At 43.5% G+C, this 18,338-nt stretch overlaps 1 protein-coding gene across 3 annotated transcripts; it reads right to left on the reverse strand.

The window, feature by feature from the left end:
- Window positions 1-485: 485 nt before the first annotated feature.
- Window positions 486-15,924, reverse strand: LOC115129628 (1-acyl-sn-glycerol-3-phosphate acyltransferase gamma-like). Of its 3 annotated transcripts, none has more exons than XM_029660205.2 (10): window positions 15,718-15,924; window positions 7,060-7,117; window positions 6,392-6,609; window positions 4,902-5,071; window positions 4,627-4,788; window positions 3,911-4,064; window positions 3,728-3,830; window positions 3,518-3,593; window positions 3,200-3,398; window positions 486-1,513 (listed from the first exon to the last, which is right to left on the reverse strand). In XM_029660205.2, exons 3-10 carry the CDS (start codon window positions 6,567-6,569, stop codon window positions 1,422-1,424), a joined length of 1,134 nt encoding a protein of 377 aa, XP_029516065.1. In that variant the 5' UTR covers window positions 6,570-6,609; window positions 7,060-7,117; window positions 15,718-15,924; the 3' UTR covers window positions 486-1,421. The 3 variants fall into 3 exon arrangements, with proteins under 3 accessions (XP_029516065.1, XP_029516067.1, XP_029516066.1); XM_029660207.2 differs by lacking the exon at window positions 15,718-15,924 and adding an exon at window positions 12,090-12,549; XM_029660206.2 differs by lacking the exon at window positions 15,718-15,924 and adding an exon at window positions 10,621-10,883.
- Between the last annotated feature and the right edge of the window lie 2,414 nt (window positions 15,925-18,338).

Genomic DNA, 18,338 nt, shown 5'->3' on the forward strand with positions numbered 1-18,338 from the left:
ACTGGCCATGTACAAAGTGTTATGCTTATTTTTCTTAAATGCTGTAAAATCCAATCATGGATATGGGAAAATCCACTCTGCAAATGGCCTGTGGTGCACTTCACCTGCTCTTTGTAAAAGCATGAATCTATTCTGCTGGCAGCCGAGTTGGATGGTAGGGACAGCCAGTGTTAGTGATGGTGTTGTCCTCAGACGAGTCCTCAGCTCTTGGTCACTGGACGACTGCTATACTAGCTTTGTGTCACCTTATGATGGGCCTAAAGGCATTCAAACTGTGGCTACATATTTTATATTGCATACACTAATGGGGTCGAATAGATGGGGGACCGGGGTGTGGTGGTAGGCCTAACTATTTTACAATTAATTTGTGTTAGATGTTGATCCACCATTGCCAAAAAAAATGCTCTTCAAAAACCTCTGAACAAGTCACTCCGGAGTACTGTAGGGAAATAAATGTAATCCCATCATTCAATCACTTTTGTATATTCAATGGAAACCAAATGATAATTGTTTTATTGTTTATAACAATCAGTATTTATGGGATCTACAAGCAATTCAGAAATCAACTCAGGTCCAAACCTGGCTTTAAATTAACATTTAAATACTGCATTTTATTGGTGCGAGGTTGGCCATCACGTCTGCTTTTCTGGGAAGGACGGGAGGAGTAGCAGCATGTTCAATCTCGTTTGTGTCAGGATTCAGCACAAGTTTCACGAGGAGACGGACAAACAAATAACAGGATGTGCTCAGAGGTGTTCAGATTCCTTCACCTCCACACCCAACCTTCATGGGGCTAAGGGTGGGGAGCTAAAGCATGCTGGGAATCTGTATTTTCCAGACAGTAAAGCCCCTTGCTGAAACTACAGAGGGACGTTGGGCTGGCCCAGTCAGAGATACTGAAGCAGAAAATGTGAATATTTGATAGGTGGAGAGCACTTCTTTAGGGTGGGCTGCTGTGGCAGGAAGTGGGGTGCATGTTGGAGGAAGTGGTACCGCTGAAACAGGAAAGTTCTGGAGCATGTTGCTGAGGAGAACCACAAAGCTGTGCGGAGGAGACCGACAGGGGGCCTCGAGCTGGGGTGCAGGGAGCGTTTGGTGCTAGAGAGATACACCCTCTGGTATTTACCGTTCAGTCCTTCTGTCTGTCACCCCCCCCTCTCACTGGACGGATGCATTCACTGGGAGTCAAATGCAACAATTCCATTAAAAATGTTGTTCTGTGTCACAATCATCATAATTAATATTTTAACTTACGTCTAAAAAGTCTATTCAGTTATATCCCCCCCACCCTCCTGCTGAGTTTTAACTTATTTTTGAAGGAGGGTGGCTGCACAGTGTCTGTCTGTGCGGGGACCGCAACAACCGCTCAGACACCGAGCGTTGACAGTAGAGGGACCGTAACGTGACTGCCATAAAGAGTTCTAGTTTTCCTTTTTGCCCTCCATTTTGCCGTAAGTAGAGCCGGTTTTGTTCACCTCAGATACACTGATCAGGCGGCGCACTGCTATGGAAGCTGTGGAGAGAGGAGACAGAGAGAGATTTGTCAATAACAGTAGAAAGAAAGAAGACAACAAAAAAACTGAGGTATAATACAAATTAACAAAGTGCAGATACAGTAGTAGGTAATCACATATACTTACTATACAGGGCTCAACACTGCGACCAAAACACTCACATTTCAGTCATCATGCTCTGTTTGAATGAACATTTCTAAAGTATTTCCCAAAAAACTTCCCCAATTAAAATGTTGACTGCAAAGATTTTACAAAAAAAATTTAATAGGGTCCTACAACTGAGAGTGACACTGTTCAAAATGGTTAACAATAGCACCTTTTTAGAGATTGCGCAAAGGATCGTTTTTTTTTTTCTCCCCTCAACAAACAATCAATGTGAATATGATAGTCAAGTTAAAACCCCCTTAGGTCAAAGGGCCCAGGGCTGGGTTAGCAATTTGATTTAGAATTTTAGGATGCCTGTAAGTATAACATTTTTCTTTTAAACTTATTTTTTGATGAAAAATTGAATTTGGTCTTACTGCTATTAGCCCTTATTAACGTATTGAATAACATATTCATACATGGCACAACACAGTCCAAAAATACATCAAAAGGAGAAATGTTTAGAAGTGCCTGTCCAATATCTAAGAGACTAATTATAATTATTTTGACCTGTATTTAACCCCTTTTTTGGGCACTAAAGTACTTCCATATATTTTCCCATTCATTTTTTTTTTCTCGTATCGGTCTGTCTACCTTCAGACGAGGCTTGTGAGGCTTGTGGGGATCCTGTATGTGTTTGTGAGAGTTATCTTTCCATAGAGGGGTCATATTGGTTTGTGCCTCAAACCGTTCCGACACTACAAAAGTTTTAGTGAGAAGACTGATTTTCAGGATGTCTCCTGGTCTGACAAACACAGCTGTAGTTCTGCCACCTTCCACCCCAAATGCAGAAGGCCGACATCGGAGGATGCGGTGGATTGAGCAGCCCACGCAAAAACAACAAGGAGAGAGATAGACTTTGAGGGGAATTTTTTTATGCTCATTTTATTTCCGCAGGGGCGCTTACATGATTTAAAAGATGGCTAGTCATTATCAGCCTTGTTCTGTATGGAATGCAAAACCACAGGTCAAGTCATTAACTGGCGCTCGGTTGCGAAAAAATTGGTACGACCAAATCTTGTGCTGGTGCCATCAACTGAAAAAGTCCCACCAGTGGAAAAAGGTAGTATAGAGCAATGCTTTATAAAACTATACATTTAGAGCAGAATAATTTAATATGTATTTATTTATTTAACCTTAATTTAACTAGGCAAGTCCGGTAAGAACAAATTCTTATTTACAATGACGGCCTACCCCGGCCAAACCCGGGCCAATTGTGCGCCGCCCTATGAGTCTCCTAATCACGGCCGGATGTTATACAGCCTGGATTCGAACCAGGGACTGTAGTGGTGCCTCTTGCACTGGGATGCAGTGCCTTCGACCACTGCGCCACTCGAGAGCCCTAGTCCTGGACTAAAATGCATGCTTAATGGAGAATCTCTATTGAAATAGCTTTTTAGTCTAGGACTAGGCTTATTCTGTGTTCGGGAAACCAGCCAATAATGAGTCAAAATGAGATTATATAGTATAGGCAGGTCCTAACAGCATAAGAACTTGGAAAAAGCAGTAGGCTTAGCAGGCTAAATGGGTGGCATCCGCACCGATAATGCAGAAGATCAAGAAGACGACGATAAGGAGGGGAGAGCCGCTGACAAACACCCCACAGGCGAAGTTGAGGAGGGGGGTAAGAAGCAGGGTGGCCCAGAAGAGGAAGTTGAGCAGCGTCCACAGCCGACGGGGGGGCTTGATAGCGGGACCGGGGAAACTGCCCTCCTTCTCGTAGTGCTCCTGCAGTGCATCCTACAGAAAGAGAAAGGAAGAAAGAGAGAATGTTGTCAATATTTAATTAGTGGAGAGAGTCATTGACTTATGGCTAGAAAGGGTAAAGAAATGGGAAGGGAAAGCTGAGTTTCCGGCACCTTCCGCTGGTAGAGCTTGTGAAGCCAGGTTGCACACTCCTTCTCGTCCTCTGGGATTTCCTCCACTGGGTACCGTCTATACAGGAAGGAGGGGAACTCGATTCAGTACAACGCTACTAAAGGGCAGCAAGTCTGGTGATACAGTATGTCAGCGGGTCAAAGGACCAGTGCACTGCCTTTGTCTGTGGGAGAGGGACAGGCGCCACCTACGTGATATTCATATCTGCCATGTACTTCTTTCCACTGACGATTCCCAGCAGTGTTGGGACCTTCTTGTCTCTGAAATTTAGTGTCACGTCGTACACAGCAGATACTGAGAAAGGAAAGAGTGCGACCATGAGTGTGATGCAGCAAATGTGTGTGTAAACGTGCTTGTGTGTGCTTGTGTCCCACCTGTGCCTTTGAGACAGCTCAGTGTTGTGGTGAAGCCTTTGGTTCTGGGCAGTAGATGGTATTTGAGTTTTGGTAGACCTTTACTCTCTGCTACCTCCATACTGATCTCATGCTTCTTCGGTGTGAAACGGGTGCCTTCACAGTACAATAGGAACTGAAGAAAGAGAGAGAGAGACAAGTCGACACACACACACAACCACTGTTGCGGTCTTTGGAGGTGACCCTGTTGATGTCTTTGGAGCGGTAAACACTGAACACACTAAGCTCATGACCTTGTAATCCCTACGTGTCCCACTGGAAACAACAGAAGGTAGGAACGCCAACAGAGGTGCACTACCTCAGACACACCCTGATGTGCATTTCTGGCAACACTGTCCACAGTAACATGTACACATGCACAAACAACATACACACAGAATCTCAGTTGTATTTCTTTGATTCCTCCCCTCAAACCCGCTCTTCCCTTGCATTTTCCCCCATGAGAGTTTGTCAGATTACTGGCTTAAATTGTGTGCACGTAGCCGCCAACGAATCTGGGGCGTGTTAATTTGGGCACTCAGTGGAAAACATTATTCAACGGTAAACAGAAATGTGCATTTTTCATCTGTTTGATGCTTAATGAACACACCCCAGGGTACAACTCCATACAGACACACGCTGATGGTCAAAGGGAGAGGGGCAAACGTCATTGTGTTTCGGTTTGTCGTCTTACTCACCCACATAAACTCAGGGTAATCCTTCAGCTGGGTCAGGCCTTTGAACACGGTATCTCTGTCCTCCTCCCACTTCCTCTTACAGAAGACAATCTCCAGGAAGTACCATGTCCAGCCAATCAGAGGCACCTTCAGCAGTTCGTACTTGGCCAAGACCTTTGAAGCCTGAGAAGACGAAACGACTTTGTTCAGCCAACCTACCAAACATTATATTTTCATAAACAGTAGATATAGGCAGCTAAACTCATTCCCCCTCTATCACACACACACATACTCACTCCAAGCACGCCGTAGCGTTCACACATGGTCCAGCCGCAGAGGAAGTCGATCTCGTAGTTGTGGTTGAGGATGATGATGACGTGCTCCTTGCCAAATTTGTCCACCGTGGCCTGGTCTGTGAATATGGTGCATTCTGTACTTGACCACCACTCCAGCAGCATCACCAGCTCTACAGGACAGAGAGGGCCAGCAGAGAGTTAACAACGAACCAGAGTAAACTCCGTCACAATGAACCACCCAGTCGCAAAATGGTGTCAATTTTGTCGCCCCACACCAGACGCGATCAGGAAAGGCAGGTTGAAATATCAAAACCAACAATATTCATTTGGTGACTTGTCGATAAGCAAACATTTATGGTAATTTAGCTAGCTAGCTAATTTGTCCTGGGATATAAAACATTGGGTTGTTATTTTACCTGAAATGCACAAGGTTCTCCACAGACAATTAATCCACAGACAAAAGGGTAAAAATAGTTTGTTTCTAGTAATCTCTCCTCCTTCAGGTTTCTTCTTCTTCTGACTTTATATGGTGGTTGGCAACCAACTTTAAGGCGCATTACCACCACCAACTGGACTGGATTGTGAACCTCAGTTCGTCTTTCAATCACCCACGTGGGTATATGCTCCTAAAAACCAATGAGGAGATGGGAGAGGTGGGACTTGCAGCGCGTCAAGTGTCACAAATAGAACCAAGTTCCATTTTAGCACCTGGCTACGCAGATGTGCGCGGGCAGTGTGGGTGCAATGACAATAACGTGGATATTTATATTGCAACACTATTGCACGCAATGGGAGCGGTCTGGTCAGCATGTAACCAGTCGCAACGAACCGTTGCAATGAACTACATTACACTAGTCTCAATTCCTGTAAAAATCAGAGTGTAAACTCAGTCAACAACAACAGTGCAACCACCACACACACACACACTCCAAGCATGCCGTGGTCCAGCAGGAGTACTACCTGTCTGCTCATGATTAGTAAGTACACCATCAACGACTAACCAAATTATTTTGGTTGTCTGATTATTAAACAATAAACTGACCGAAGTTGGATCAATTACTCAAATTCCATTTTGTTTTTTTGTGAGCTCAAAATGCGTTTTTCTAGAGAGAAATCCTATCAAGCACGAAATACATAAAATCAAGAACTATGGGATGCTGTAGGGAGTCTAAGTTTTCAATAGACAAATATTCAACCTAGTTCAGTGCAGAAAACGTGGTAAATAACTACAATGACCAAAATCCATTGCGGCCATTGTTCACCAGCCACCCCACACAGACTGCATGAGAGGAATGCACACAACACAGCAACTAGAGGGATAGAGGGAAACACCAAAACCAGTACACCATATTTATTTATTTAACTAGTCAAGTCAGTTAAGAACAAATTTAAGACTGGTTTATTTTGGGACAACAGCCAGAATGGCCACCCCCCCCCCAGACACACAAACAAAAACACACACACACGACTCAAGACTGAGTGTGACTCACGGCTCCAGAGAGAGTAGGAGAGGCGGGTGTTGATCTTCCTGTAGAGCTGCTTGTCGATGGGCCATAGGGCGCAGGTGCAGAGCTGGATGAAGTTGATGATGAGGCCGCTGACCACAAACACAAAGCCAACGAGCAGCTGGAGGATGAACAGGCTCTTGATGTACGCTATCAGCCCCATGGCCAGGGCTGTCTAGGGCTACCAACACACTACGGCCGACCTGGGGGAGAACACCATAAAGAAACTATGCATTTCCATTTAATTCTGTGGAAAATGTCACCAGATAGCACCGGTTCTCCATATAATGTTGAGAAATAGTGCATTGTGGGTAGTTATTAAGATATCCAAAATAAGTTAATAGATATGTAAAAAATTAAAAACACTTTGATCGTGACTACAGTAACTACGTTACTAAGTATTTGACGACACTGTTGTTACTTCGGGTGAGTAAAAATGAATGTTTCCTACCCTTTAAAAGAGGAGGTTTATGAATATGATTAGGGCAGTTTCCGCTGACGAACTGATCTGACCAGGAATAAGTCTGTGCCTTATTGGCTATGACGAGGATTCCTAGTCAGGTCACACAGTCAGGGAAAACTCCTGACCCCTTTGATGAGGCTGGGTTAATAGTGGAGGAGTGATCATTTTCTGAAATTCCAGTGCAACTTACCACGGTGGAATCCCTTCACAAGCCCCGTTTGCACGGCCCGTCAGCCAACACCACAGACCTGTGGGACAGAGAAGAACCCCATTACAAACTATTCACAATCTGTTTTTTTATTTAACTAGTCAAGTCAGTTAAGAACAAATTCTTATTTACAATGACGGACTACCAGGGAACAGTGGGTTAACTGCCTTGTTCAGGGGCAGAATGACAGATTAACTTGTCAGCTCGGGGATCCGATCCAGTAACCTTTCGGTTACTGGCCCAATGCTCTAACCACTAGGCTACCTGCCACCCCAGTTTAAAGGGGACAATCTGAACAAACTCTTTCCCAAAACAGAATCTAACTTGCAACAAGAAAATAAAAAACTGCAAACAACATACAACTGAGTTAATTATTCAGAGAACTGTGACAAAAAAAGAAAAGAAAGAGCAGGTTAATTCTGAGGAGTTCAGCAGACAACCAGTTAGTTCCTGTGATTAATTTCCATTTATATTTCCCCAATATAAAATAGGAAACTATCAGGCTAAAAACACAGCTTGCCCACAAAAATAAACTCCCTTTCATCCAAATGGCGTTGCACATAACTTCCCTCTCACTGACATGTACATGTCCGCATACCTACACACACACGCCCTTTCACTTCCTTGGACCAAGGCCAGCAACTTGCTTACTCACTCCCTTTCTCACTCTCTTTTTCACACACAGACACCCACACCAGGTGTCCAACTCCTAAACTAGCCCAATTCAGTCTTATGACAACTTCTTTTTCTCAACGTCACAGCATGAACTTGCCATGCTGCAGCACAGCTGCGACCCCCAAAGTAGCGTTCTGTGCCTGTCAATCAAATATATTTTATATAGCCCTTTTTACATCAGCAGTTTGACAAAGTGTTAACTGTTTGTGCGCTCTTGCTGTGACCTCTGTTGCAGATATTTACTTCCAGAATTGAATGGGAAAAGTCTCCAAATGCTATCAAAACTCTCCAAGGCAGCCTGATAAGTAGCTGCATTTGTTGCTAGGCTCTTTTAACAGTAACAGTCTCTGGAGCAGTATCAAAACTTGCTAAATATAGCAACAACGTCTCTAAATTGGCAACAATGGCCCCATTCAGCATCTCTGGGATTCTGATATTTCCTCTCTGCTAACTCTAGACCCCACACACACCCTCAAACAGCAGGCCTGCACCACTCCACTCCCTCCCACATGTTAAGATCATTAGTAATACTACAGAATTAGTAATACTGTATCCACGACAGACATTTCACCCACTGTGCCCCAATTCCTATGTCCAGTCTCAAGAATAAAACAGACTACTTTCCAAAGCTATACTGAACCCATCCTAAAACACTAATAACTACACAGTGGCCGAATACCAGAATGAGCTTTAAGTCAGTCAAACTATTTTTGTCAAATCACATCCTAGAAACAAAGAGCCAAATCAATGGCTGTGTGTGTGTGTGTGTGTACTACAGGCCTGTAGTACCAACTACACAGGAGGTCCCACCCACAGAGCGTGGACTTGAGTGAACTCAAGCATCTGATCAGGGGTCCAGCTCTGTGGTCCCTCCAGCTCTGTGGTCCCTCCAGCCCTGTGGTCCCTCAGTACCAACTGAACCAATTTCAATCAAAATTGGCACCAATGCTTATTGTTATAAATGTAGAACATGTGGAGTATTTCAGCATCTACACAAATGTGAGAGTATATATGGAACCTACTGAATTGTTTAAATCACTATGACTTTGACCTTTTGTCAATATTCCAGCAGCCCAAAAGGCATTTTCTGAGATGTATGTATCTCAGCATCTACTCAAGTAATTTGAACATATAGGGCTGTGGGAACTGAGGGAACAGGGGGCTGAGGGAACAAAGGGCTGTGGGAACTGAGGGAACATCGTTGCTGTGAGAACATAGGGATGTGGGAACTGAGGGAACATAGGGCTGTGGGAACATAGGGCTGTGGGAACTGAGGCAACATAGGGCTGTGGGAACTGAGGCAACATAGGGCTGTGGGAACTGAGGCAACATAGGGCTGTGGGAACTGAGGCAACATAGGGCTGTGGGAACTGAGGCAACATAGGGCTGTGGGAACTGAGGCAACATGGGGTTGTGGGAACTGAGGCAACATAGGGCTGTGGGAACTGAGGCAACATAGGGCTGTGGGAACTGAGGCAACATAGGGCTGTGGGAACTGAGGCAACATAGGGCTGTGGGAACTGAGGCAACATAGGGCTGTGGGAACTGAGGCAACATAGGGCTGTGGGAACTGAGGCAACATAGGGCTGTGGGAACTGAGGCAACATAGGGCTGTGGGAACTGAGGGAACATAGGGCCGTGGGAACTGAGGGAACATAGGGCTGAGGGAACATAGGGCTGTAGGAACTGAGGGAGGATATAGCTGTGGGAACTGAGGGAACATAGGGCTGAGAGAACATTAACTTGGTCCCGCTGAACAAACACTCACCATCCTCTGTGTGTGTGTAACGGAGTTGGATTCATAACCTCACTACTTAGCGTGGGTGGAGACATTTTAAGCTATTGAACTGCTAGGTTTTCTATAGTTGGCTAAGACACGGTCAAGAGGACAGTAGTGGTGCCGTGACCCGGATCTGCAGCTGCACTCTGCTCAACGACTGGGGTCACTGTGGAATGAGTTTAGAGGTGCGAGTGTAAACAAGTTGGTTTTGTAACCTCATTCCCCGGCTTGAAACGTCTCCACCTGTGCTATCGTACTGCTATCTTTTCAACAGTGTAGCCAACAGTGTAGTTAAGTGCAGGTCACTTGTGTTTGAAAAGCAGAGGATCCGAGATCAAGGGTGGGTAAGGACTTGTGAGGAAGGACAGTGTTGAGCAAGCACAGTGACGCATGTGCATATTTTTCTGTGGGCTGACTATGATTTCCCAATACACTTTCTTAATACTTCAAGATTCTGTTCTAACTTCACTGCCCTGAGGAGTTGTGATGGATGCCATAAAGCCAAGGCATAACAGGGTGTGGTGTAGGTCTGTAGGACCCATGTTTTAAATGGCCCATTAAACTAAGGCCGTTTCCTGCAGATAGCACTGAAGAGGACCAGAAAACGACCTTATCCGAAGCTCAAGAATCAAGCAGACATCAACAAGGGTGACATTCTCTACGGATACTGATCTTCTGGCATAGGCTATCAAACTTCAGGTTTGTCCCACATTGACATCAGGTTGCAATGCCTTGGACTGCTTCCTTCACCAAACAACCACGGCAGTCAAACGTCAAAGCTGCAGCCGGCAAAGTCAACTCTGCAAACATACATATAATACAAGCAGTTGCTACAGTGTCTGGCATCTGCAAGCAGATAATAGCATGCATGCTTAAAATGCAGTTGATCTCCATTGAAACTACCGGTATAGCCTCTCTCTCTCTCTACAGTAGGAGCATCAGTTCACAGTCAAACAGGTGATTCTGGGTTTTAACACAGTATTACTAGTAAAATAAAATGGCTCCATCGTCTCAACGAGGTCAATATTCATTAATAACATCCCATTCACGCCAATAACCCCTGGGAAAGGAGCAGAAATACCACTAACCTTGTTCTGGAAGAGAGAGCAAGTAGTTTTGTCAAAGTGTGAAGCCCTAGCTTTGCCCACAGTCAGGAACAGAGAGAGAATTACAAGTAGTGGGAAAGAGAGCGCGAGAAACACTAGCGCTCCTCAGTAAACATTAGTTAATTTTGGAGTCTTGCCTAGGAGACAAATGACATCTCACAAGGCCGTCCATTAGCAGAGTGGGAAACTTGTCCCCACACAGAAGGAAAAGGGAGAGACAAAAGAAGAGAGAGGGAGTGGGAAGGAGGGAGACGCTCCCCCTAGCCTGCCTGACAAAGCGCTGCCTGGTGGAGTGGGTGTGTTTGGGGGGAGAGGGAGGGGAGGGTCTGCAATCACCTGATCCCCTCAGACGAATGGCTGGCCGTCAATACTGGGCCAACGAACCGGGTGTGAGACACACACACAAGGAGGTTAAAAAAGTTCAGCCATAATTTCCCCCCAGGTATAAGGTGGTGGGGGAGACTGTGTCCTGCCTTCTCCTCCCCTCCACACACACACGATTCTAATTACTGAATGAAATTGAGTGGAAGAAATAGAACACGTGTAAAAAAACAAAGATTTTTAATTTTAATTTTAAAAGTCTATACCCAGGCCTAGAGATTTTTTGGGGATGTTCAGATGTCTCTCAACTCATATCTTGCTTTCTATGGGCATGGTGCTTGTATAGGCTGCTTGTCTATTAGTTTGAAACCAACTGGTGTGTCTGTGTTATTTGCTGATAATTTACCCAAACATTTCCTAAGAAGTCCACTGTTTCTCAACTAGTTTTCAATAGATAAAACTATAAATTGAAAATAACAGCAGTAAGGCTAAAACATCTCACATTTAGTATTTATGTATGCATTGACAGTTATAAAAATAACACTTCAAAATGTGATTTCTGATGTAGGGGGTCCCCATATATTTGTTAAGCATTTGAGTGAGTCTTGAAACAGAAAAGATTTACAACCCCTGACCTAGCCTACAAGGCATGCAAAGGATGTAAATTGCCATTGATTATGTACTAGGTTAAAGCCATTTAGCAGAATACCAAGTATGCAAGGGTACACACACACACACACAAGGCCTGATTGGATGTGGGACGTGGCAGAGATTAGCAATAGCCACTCAGGGCTAAACTGATTAACAGGGAGAAACAGCCTGGCCTCCATTGGCCTTCCAAAGGCCAAAACAGGCTAAACTAAGGACCCGAGCCACTCCAGAAGAAATAACAAGACAAACCCAAAGAAATCAACTTAATTTAAAGTGCTACAGAGACAACAACCAACCAAGCCCAGTCTACACTCTCCCAAATAAACAGTGTCAGGTAGTTCAAGAGATTTTAGATTATAGTTTGTGGTTGCACACAGCCTCACGCAGTTGGAGTCACTGTGGAACCGGGACCAGTCATGTCTATAAAGTTCTTATAAAGTTCTGACGCGGTCCTCGACTGCTCCCTCAACAGGACTTACCAGTAGGTATAGTAGGCGATCGCCAGCACCACCAGTGCCCCACAGAGCCCTGTAAAGAGCATCACGGCCCCCTGGTTCAGCATCTTCGCCCCCTCCTTGATTACCTTCCCCCCCAGGAGAAATTTTTAAAAAGGATCACGGGAAAAAGAGATGAAAATCTCCACAGCGTTTTAAGAGGAGGACAAATGGGAGTCAGTGTCCACGGTGCCGGAGACTCATGCTAATGTTAATCCCCATAGGAGACAAGATAAATTATGATGATGACAGCATGAACACTAAGTCCCAAGGAAAAGAGGAGGATGAGGAGGGAGCGTCCATCGGCGCAACAGGAAAGCAACTCAGGTGAGAAACGAAAGAGCTAGTCGGCGACGGCTTCGTACCAGATCGCCGCGAGACGAGAACAAAAACCAAGACACACTGTTTTAAAAGTGTTAAAACAGACAGAACACAGAAGGAGCCTCTCCTTTGTACACAGAGAATAATGAGAGATGCTCTAATCTCTAACAAAGCTCTAATCTGGTCCAGAACAGATTAGCACTGATTAGTGCTCTTGCAGCAGCACCCTGGATAAGTCACCTCTCATTTCCATCCATCTGTATGGGGGGGTTGGGTGGAGAAGTTCAGCTGCTGTGATGGGTCCAGCCATGACAAAAGGCCTGGGTCGCATTCATTAGTCACCAAATGGAAGAAACAGATGGAAACAGGGAGTGCCTGAATTGGACTGATAAGATGCACATTTTAACCTTCCGTTGCTAAACGTTTTAAAACACTTTGTTACAGTGCTTTCACGGAGGTGATCAGGCCCCACACCACTGTCCTATCTTGGACTCAAAACTGGTGGTCCACTTCAGGCTTGCCTTTACCAGCTCGCATTACCGTTCCAGAAGCGGTTTCGCTGATTGTCCCAATACCTAAAAACAACTGGCCAAAAGAAAATAACGATTTACGCCCTAAATAGATCAGAGTTTGTATCAATTTAACCTTGTTTAAAGAAAAGATTTCTCGCTGAAATGAAAGATAAGGTCATTATGGTTTCCGAAACCATACCACAAGTGCTCCGTGTTAATGTTCAGATTGAGCTTCGAGGCTCTTAACAAAACTCCCCCTACAGAAGATGCATTTACTCTTATGTGACTCTTATGTGTAATGTAATGGAACTGAGTCATGGTCAAAGGCTAGTGGTTGACTGACATTAGCTGGTCTAATTCATTCACACGTGGGAGCGTATTATAAACATAAATACTTGTTGGTTAATTCCACATGCATATTTAAACTGACTTTAGTTAGCAAAATAGTTAGTTAGCTAACACAGTCCAATTTTCATGTGAATGACAGCTTCAACTGAAAGTCACAGCTAGCTAGGCTAACTTCTGCTAGCTATCTAGTTTCTCTTTAACGTCAACTCGAACTTGGTCATAACCATAACATGTGAATGGAGTTGAGCCTATTATTTCAATTATTTGAAAGGCCTACAAATAAATCAATTGTGAAGCATTTGCGAGTGCGACACACTAGGCCCCCATTAACATTGATGGGGCTGTAGTGGAGCCGGGTGAGAGTTTTAAGTTCCTTGGTGTCCACATCACCAACGAACTATCATGGTCCAGACATACCAAGACAGTCGTGAAGAGGGCACGGTAACACCTTTTCCCCCTCAGGAGACTGAAAACATTTGGCATGAGTCCCCAGATCCTCAAAAAGTTATATAGCTGCACCATCGAGAGCATCTTGACCAGTTGCATCACCGCCTGGTATGGCAACTACTCGGCATCTGATCATAAGGCGCTACAGAGGGAAGTGTGTACAGCCCAGTACATTACTGGGGCCAAGCTTCCTGCCATCCAGGACCTATATAATAGGCGGTGTCAGAGGAAATACCCCAAAATTGTCAGAGACTCCAGTCACCAAGTCATAGACTGTTTTCTCTGCTACCACATGGCAAGCAGTACCAGAGCGCCAAGTCTACGACCAAAAGGCTCCTTAACAGCTTCTACCCACAAGCCATAAGACTGTTGAACAATTAATAAAATGTCTACCGGACTATTTACATTGACACCCCCCCTCCATTTGTTTTGTACACTGCTGCTACTCTGTGTTTATTATCTATGCATAGTCACTTCACCACTACCTACATGTACAAATTACCTTGACTAACCTGTACCCCCGCACATTGACTCAGTATCGGGACCCCCTATATATAGCCTTGTTATTGTATTGTGTTATTTTTTTACTTTTGTTTATTTGGTAAATATTTTCTTAACTCTTCAGGGGGGTTAACTGCCTTATACTCAGAGGCAGAACGACAGATTTTTACCTTGTCAGCTCGGGGATTCGATCCAGCAACCTTTCGGTTACTGGCCCAACACTAACCACTAGGCTATTTTATATTATGTAAGAACAATGGTGCAACACTAATAAAAATGATATTATTTTATAACAAATGCACATTCTCTCGCATTGGATAACGGTCACTGTCCGCGGTTCTGAAACATCAGTGATGAATTGAATTGGCGCCTTTTCCTAGACCATGTTGCTATGTGCATAATAGCAAAGTTAACCAGCATTTTGGTGTTGAGAACAATGCGGCGGAGGCAGTAGCTTGGTTAGGAGATGAGAACTGTCTTGTGCAAAACATCACGCCAAGGTAAGCCTACACAAAACAGTCTTTAAGTGTTTCTAAAATCCCTTATGTGGAAAATGAATGGTGGAAAAATGATTGGAACCATTTCCTGTTTGTCCACTAGGTTTTAATGGTATTATGACTCATGCTGTGGTACTCTATAGAAGCACACAAGTAGCCAACACATTTTTTAAATTAAATGAAAATACAAAATAACAAAAATCATACAAAAACAAATACAAATAATATATATATATTTTTTAAGTAGCCTAAAAATGCATGATGGGCAGGCACACCGTCAGTGTTATTGCGCAAAATGGTATGCACTGTCATCTGGATGTGGTGCACTATCATCTGGATGTGGTGCAACAAAATAACATTCAGCTTCTACTACCATTTCTGTCAAACTGTCTACAGTTTGATGCGCATGTTCAATAAATCCAATGTACGCGCCACACTGAACGTACTACAGCTGCCTCTGCAACGCAATGCTGCAAGGCAAACGCAGCGTTCCATTTGAAATGAATGTACTTCTGCTACCAAAATGCAAAACACTGTCAGTGTGATCGAGGCGTGAGCTCATGAAGTGAACGCTACTGGAGAAGGCCGAAGTTCCAGCCTAGGGGAAACTCGTTCTGCGCTCCAGTCAAGTTCACATACTGTGGTCACAACTCCCAACCCACGAAGGCAGTCTGTGCCAATACATTATGTCTGAGTCCAGACTGCTACGCCGTGATATGTTAAATTAGGTGGCATGTTAGCTGGCTACTGCAGTGGTTTCAGCTATCTAGTTAACCAGGGGTGTATTCATTACGAAAACCGTTTACCGTTTAACAACCAAACGGAAACAAACTGAATGAAACGAGGAGGGACCTACCATAATTTGTCCAATAGAAACTCTGGTTTAACGTTTTCCGTCTGAGTAAAAACGTTTTGAAACAGAATCGACGTAAAGATGATTTTACACCCCTGCTAACTTGGATAGCAAGTTTAGCTAACTAAAGTTACCTGATTTCTGGATCCTGACGACGATTAACGTTACCAAACAGATCCGACGCGTTGGTTTTCAACTCAACACTGAAACAACATTGGTGTCTTTGCACCCCAGAGCCATAGAATTATTTATTTTTCAACATAAAGGTTTATCTTTGAGCTAACTAACTTCTAGCTAGCTACATCCTTCTGTGAAACATGCAACTTCCTGTATCCAACCACAAAATTTGTCCCCTGGATACAATGCATAACAATAAAGATTATCTATTATATTTTCAAGATAATCGAGTGACCGATCTAACAATGGAAATACATGTCCTCAAAGATGGAAGGCATACGGGAGGTGGCGATATCAGATGGGACAATTCTACCCAATGAGAGGCCAGATACGCGTGTGCACAACGGTCACAACTCCATAGACACAACTCGCTAATAACGTTGTTGTTTATTTCTGCCGAATACAATTATATCAGTGTATTCGTAACAACCTAACCATTACCAAATTATATTGGATCAAATAAGCCTCACGTAGCAAATTCATTGTTTTGTTGTTGACCAAATTCGACTCTCTCATCGACCTCGTTGGCAGAGAGTAAACACTCTCGCTCTGCCTCTTCCTCTCTGATAACAAGCCAGAATTCTCATTATGTCCCCTTTCTCTCCCAATTGTAAATGCAGGTAGATGTCTCTGTGCCTCTTTTCACCCTGAATATGTTAGGGGTTATTCCTACTGTACCTTGAACATGTGAATTCCTTCAGATCATACATACTTTTAGCCAGTTCAGTCAAGGGTGACCACAGAGTTATGTCATTTTATGGGTTTCCATGGCAACATTTTCAGATTTTAAATGTTCTCCACAAGCTGTTTATGCGTTTTGTGTCTTATAATAACTGAGGTATACACTCATGAAACATTTATAATCATTAATTGACAGCCCCATGCAGTGAGAGGGGATGCAGCTTTCGGCAGAGAGTATTGATGACCCTCCAGAAAGTAGGTGTATAAGCAATGCTTGACATGGGCAGGACCTCACTGGAGCTAAGGAGCTCACCTGCTTGAGCTCCTGTTCCTCTTATATAATATTAGCTCAAAAGTGTTGTGGAGCTCCTGCACATAAATATAAACAGTACCGGCACCCAAAATGAGTACCGGCACCTATTTAAGCCCAAGTCAAGCACTGGCTATAGGTATCCTCTTAGGTATTCTAACTCTGTGCAAACTGGTATACCTGTGTTCAGTTGAGTATAGGTAGACAGCATATGTGAGTATGATCATTCATTGACCATGCCATACAGATGTACAGAATACGGTTTTCGGCAAGCACCCTACCAGTGTCATGTTCATGAATTCAATGAAATTGTCAACCTTTGTTTGTCTGCTGTATTGGAGGAAACTAATATACATATTAGTTGCTTGTAGTAAAGTGTCCCCTGATAGGCATGCATTGACTTACGTACATGACAAGCATCGTATGGGATATGTTACCAGGAAAGATAGTTACCCAACATTGCAGGTAGATATTGAATGTACAAAATTCAAACACATGTCTATTTCAAATATATATATTTTTGAATGTCATTTTTATATGCCACATTTTTTACGTACTTTCAGATTCAGCCAATTATGGACTTCCATGACCGGCCCCTTCCTTTGGCTGTCATGACTTCCGACGAAGTCGGCTCCTCTCCTTGTTCGGGCGGCGTTCGGCGATCGACGTCACAGGCTTTCTAGCCATCGCCGCTCCATTTCTCATATATCCATTTGTTTTGTCTTGTTTCATACACACCTGGTTTTCATTCCATAATCACACTGCGTGTATTTAGTCCTCTGTTCCCCTCCATGTATTTGTGTGTAATTGTTTATTGTTACGTGGATATTTGTCAGGCGCTGCACTTTTGTTATGTACCGTGTTTTTGGCATTAGTATGTTTTATGTGCTGTCATTGTTGACCAGTATTAAAGTGCGCCTGTTTACTATAATCCGCTCTCCTGCACTTGACTTCGCCTCCCATACACACGCCTAACATTGGCAGTGTGTTGATACTAATTTACTTACAGAAAAAAAGCAGGTGGATATAATATAATCATTACTTTATTTTTTATTGCATCATAACATACATATTATATATTATAAATGTGGATTTGTACACTACAATCTTCATTGTAACATGTTATAAAATATTCAGGCTCAAAAAACGAAGCACTAAAAACTTTACCAAACAGTTAATACATTTCATTGTTTGCCCATTGAGAAAAGAAAATGTAAAAAGAAAATCTTCAACATAAGAACAAAAAGAAGAGCCAAGCATAGACTGGTCACTGTTAAAACCACTAAGGGACAGATACAGTTACAAAGGCAGGGGGTAGTAGGGGGCACTCAGTTACACTTAATGCTTTGTTCGTAACCAAGTGAGAAGTGGGAATTTACCACATACAACTGGGAAAAATCCACTTGAACGGGCCTCCAACTGGTAATTACTTGTGGGAAACTCGTTCACCATCCTGAGCTCCCCTTTCTCCTACATGCTGACATCATCTACTAAGGACATAACCTCGAAACTGCATTTCCGGCAGTTAAATGCAACAAACATTATTTATAAAAAATCTATTAATATAGTTTTTGAATACTAATTTGT

Source organism: Oncorhynchus nerka, linkage group LG5, assembly GCF_034236695.1.
Source record: "Oncorhynchus nerka isolate Pitt River linkage group LG5, Oner_Uvic_2.0, whole genome shotgun sequence".
Taxonomy (NCBI): domain Eukaryota; kingdom Metazoa; phylum Chordata; class Actinopteri; order Salmoniformes; family Salmonidae; genus Oncorhynchus; species Oncorhynchus nerka.

What these genes read in the sequence shown, in the direction of transcription:
- LOC115129628 (XM_029660205.2), bottom strand. Translation starts at nt 6,569, where the DNA reads ATGGGGCTGATAGCGTACATCAAGAGCCTGTTCATCCTCCAGCTGCTC. An exon ending in AACGCTACGGCGTGCTTGGA is followed by an intron (nt 4,789 to 4,901) that starts GTGAGTATGTGT and finishes TCGTCTTCTCAG; the next exon opens with GCTTCAAAGGTCTTGGCCAA. An exon ending in ATGGCAGATATGAATATCAC is followed by an intron (nt 3,594 to 3,727) that starts GTAGGTGGCGCC and finishes CTTCCTGTATAG; the next exon opens with ACGGTACCCAGTGGAGGAAA.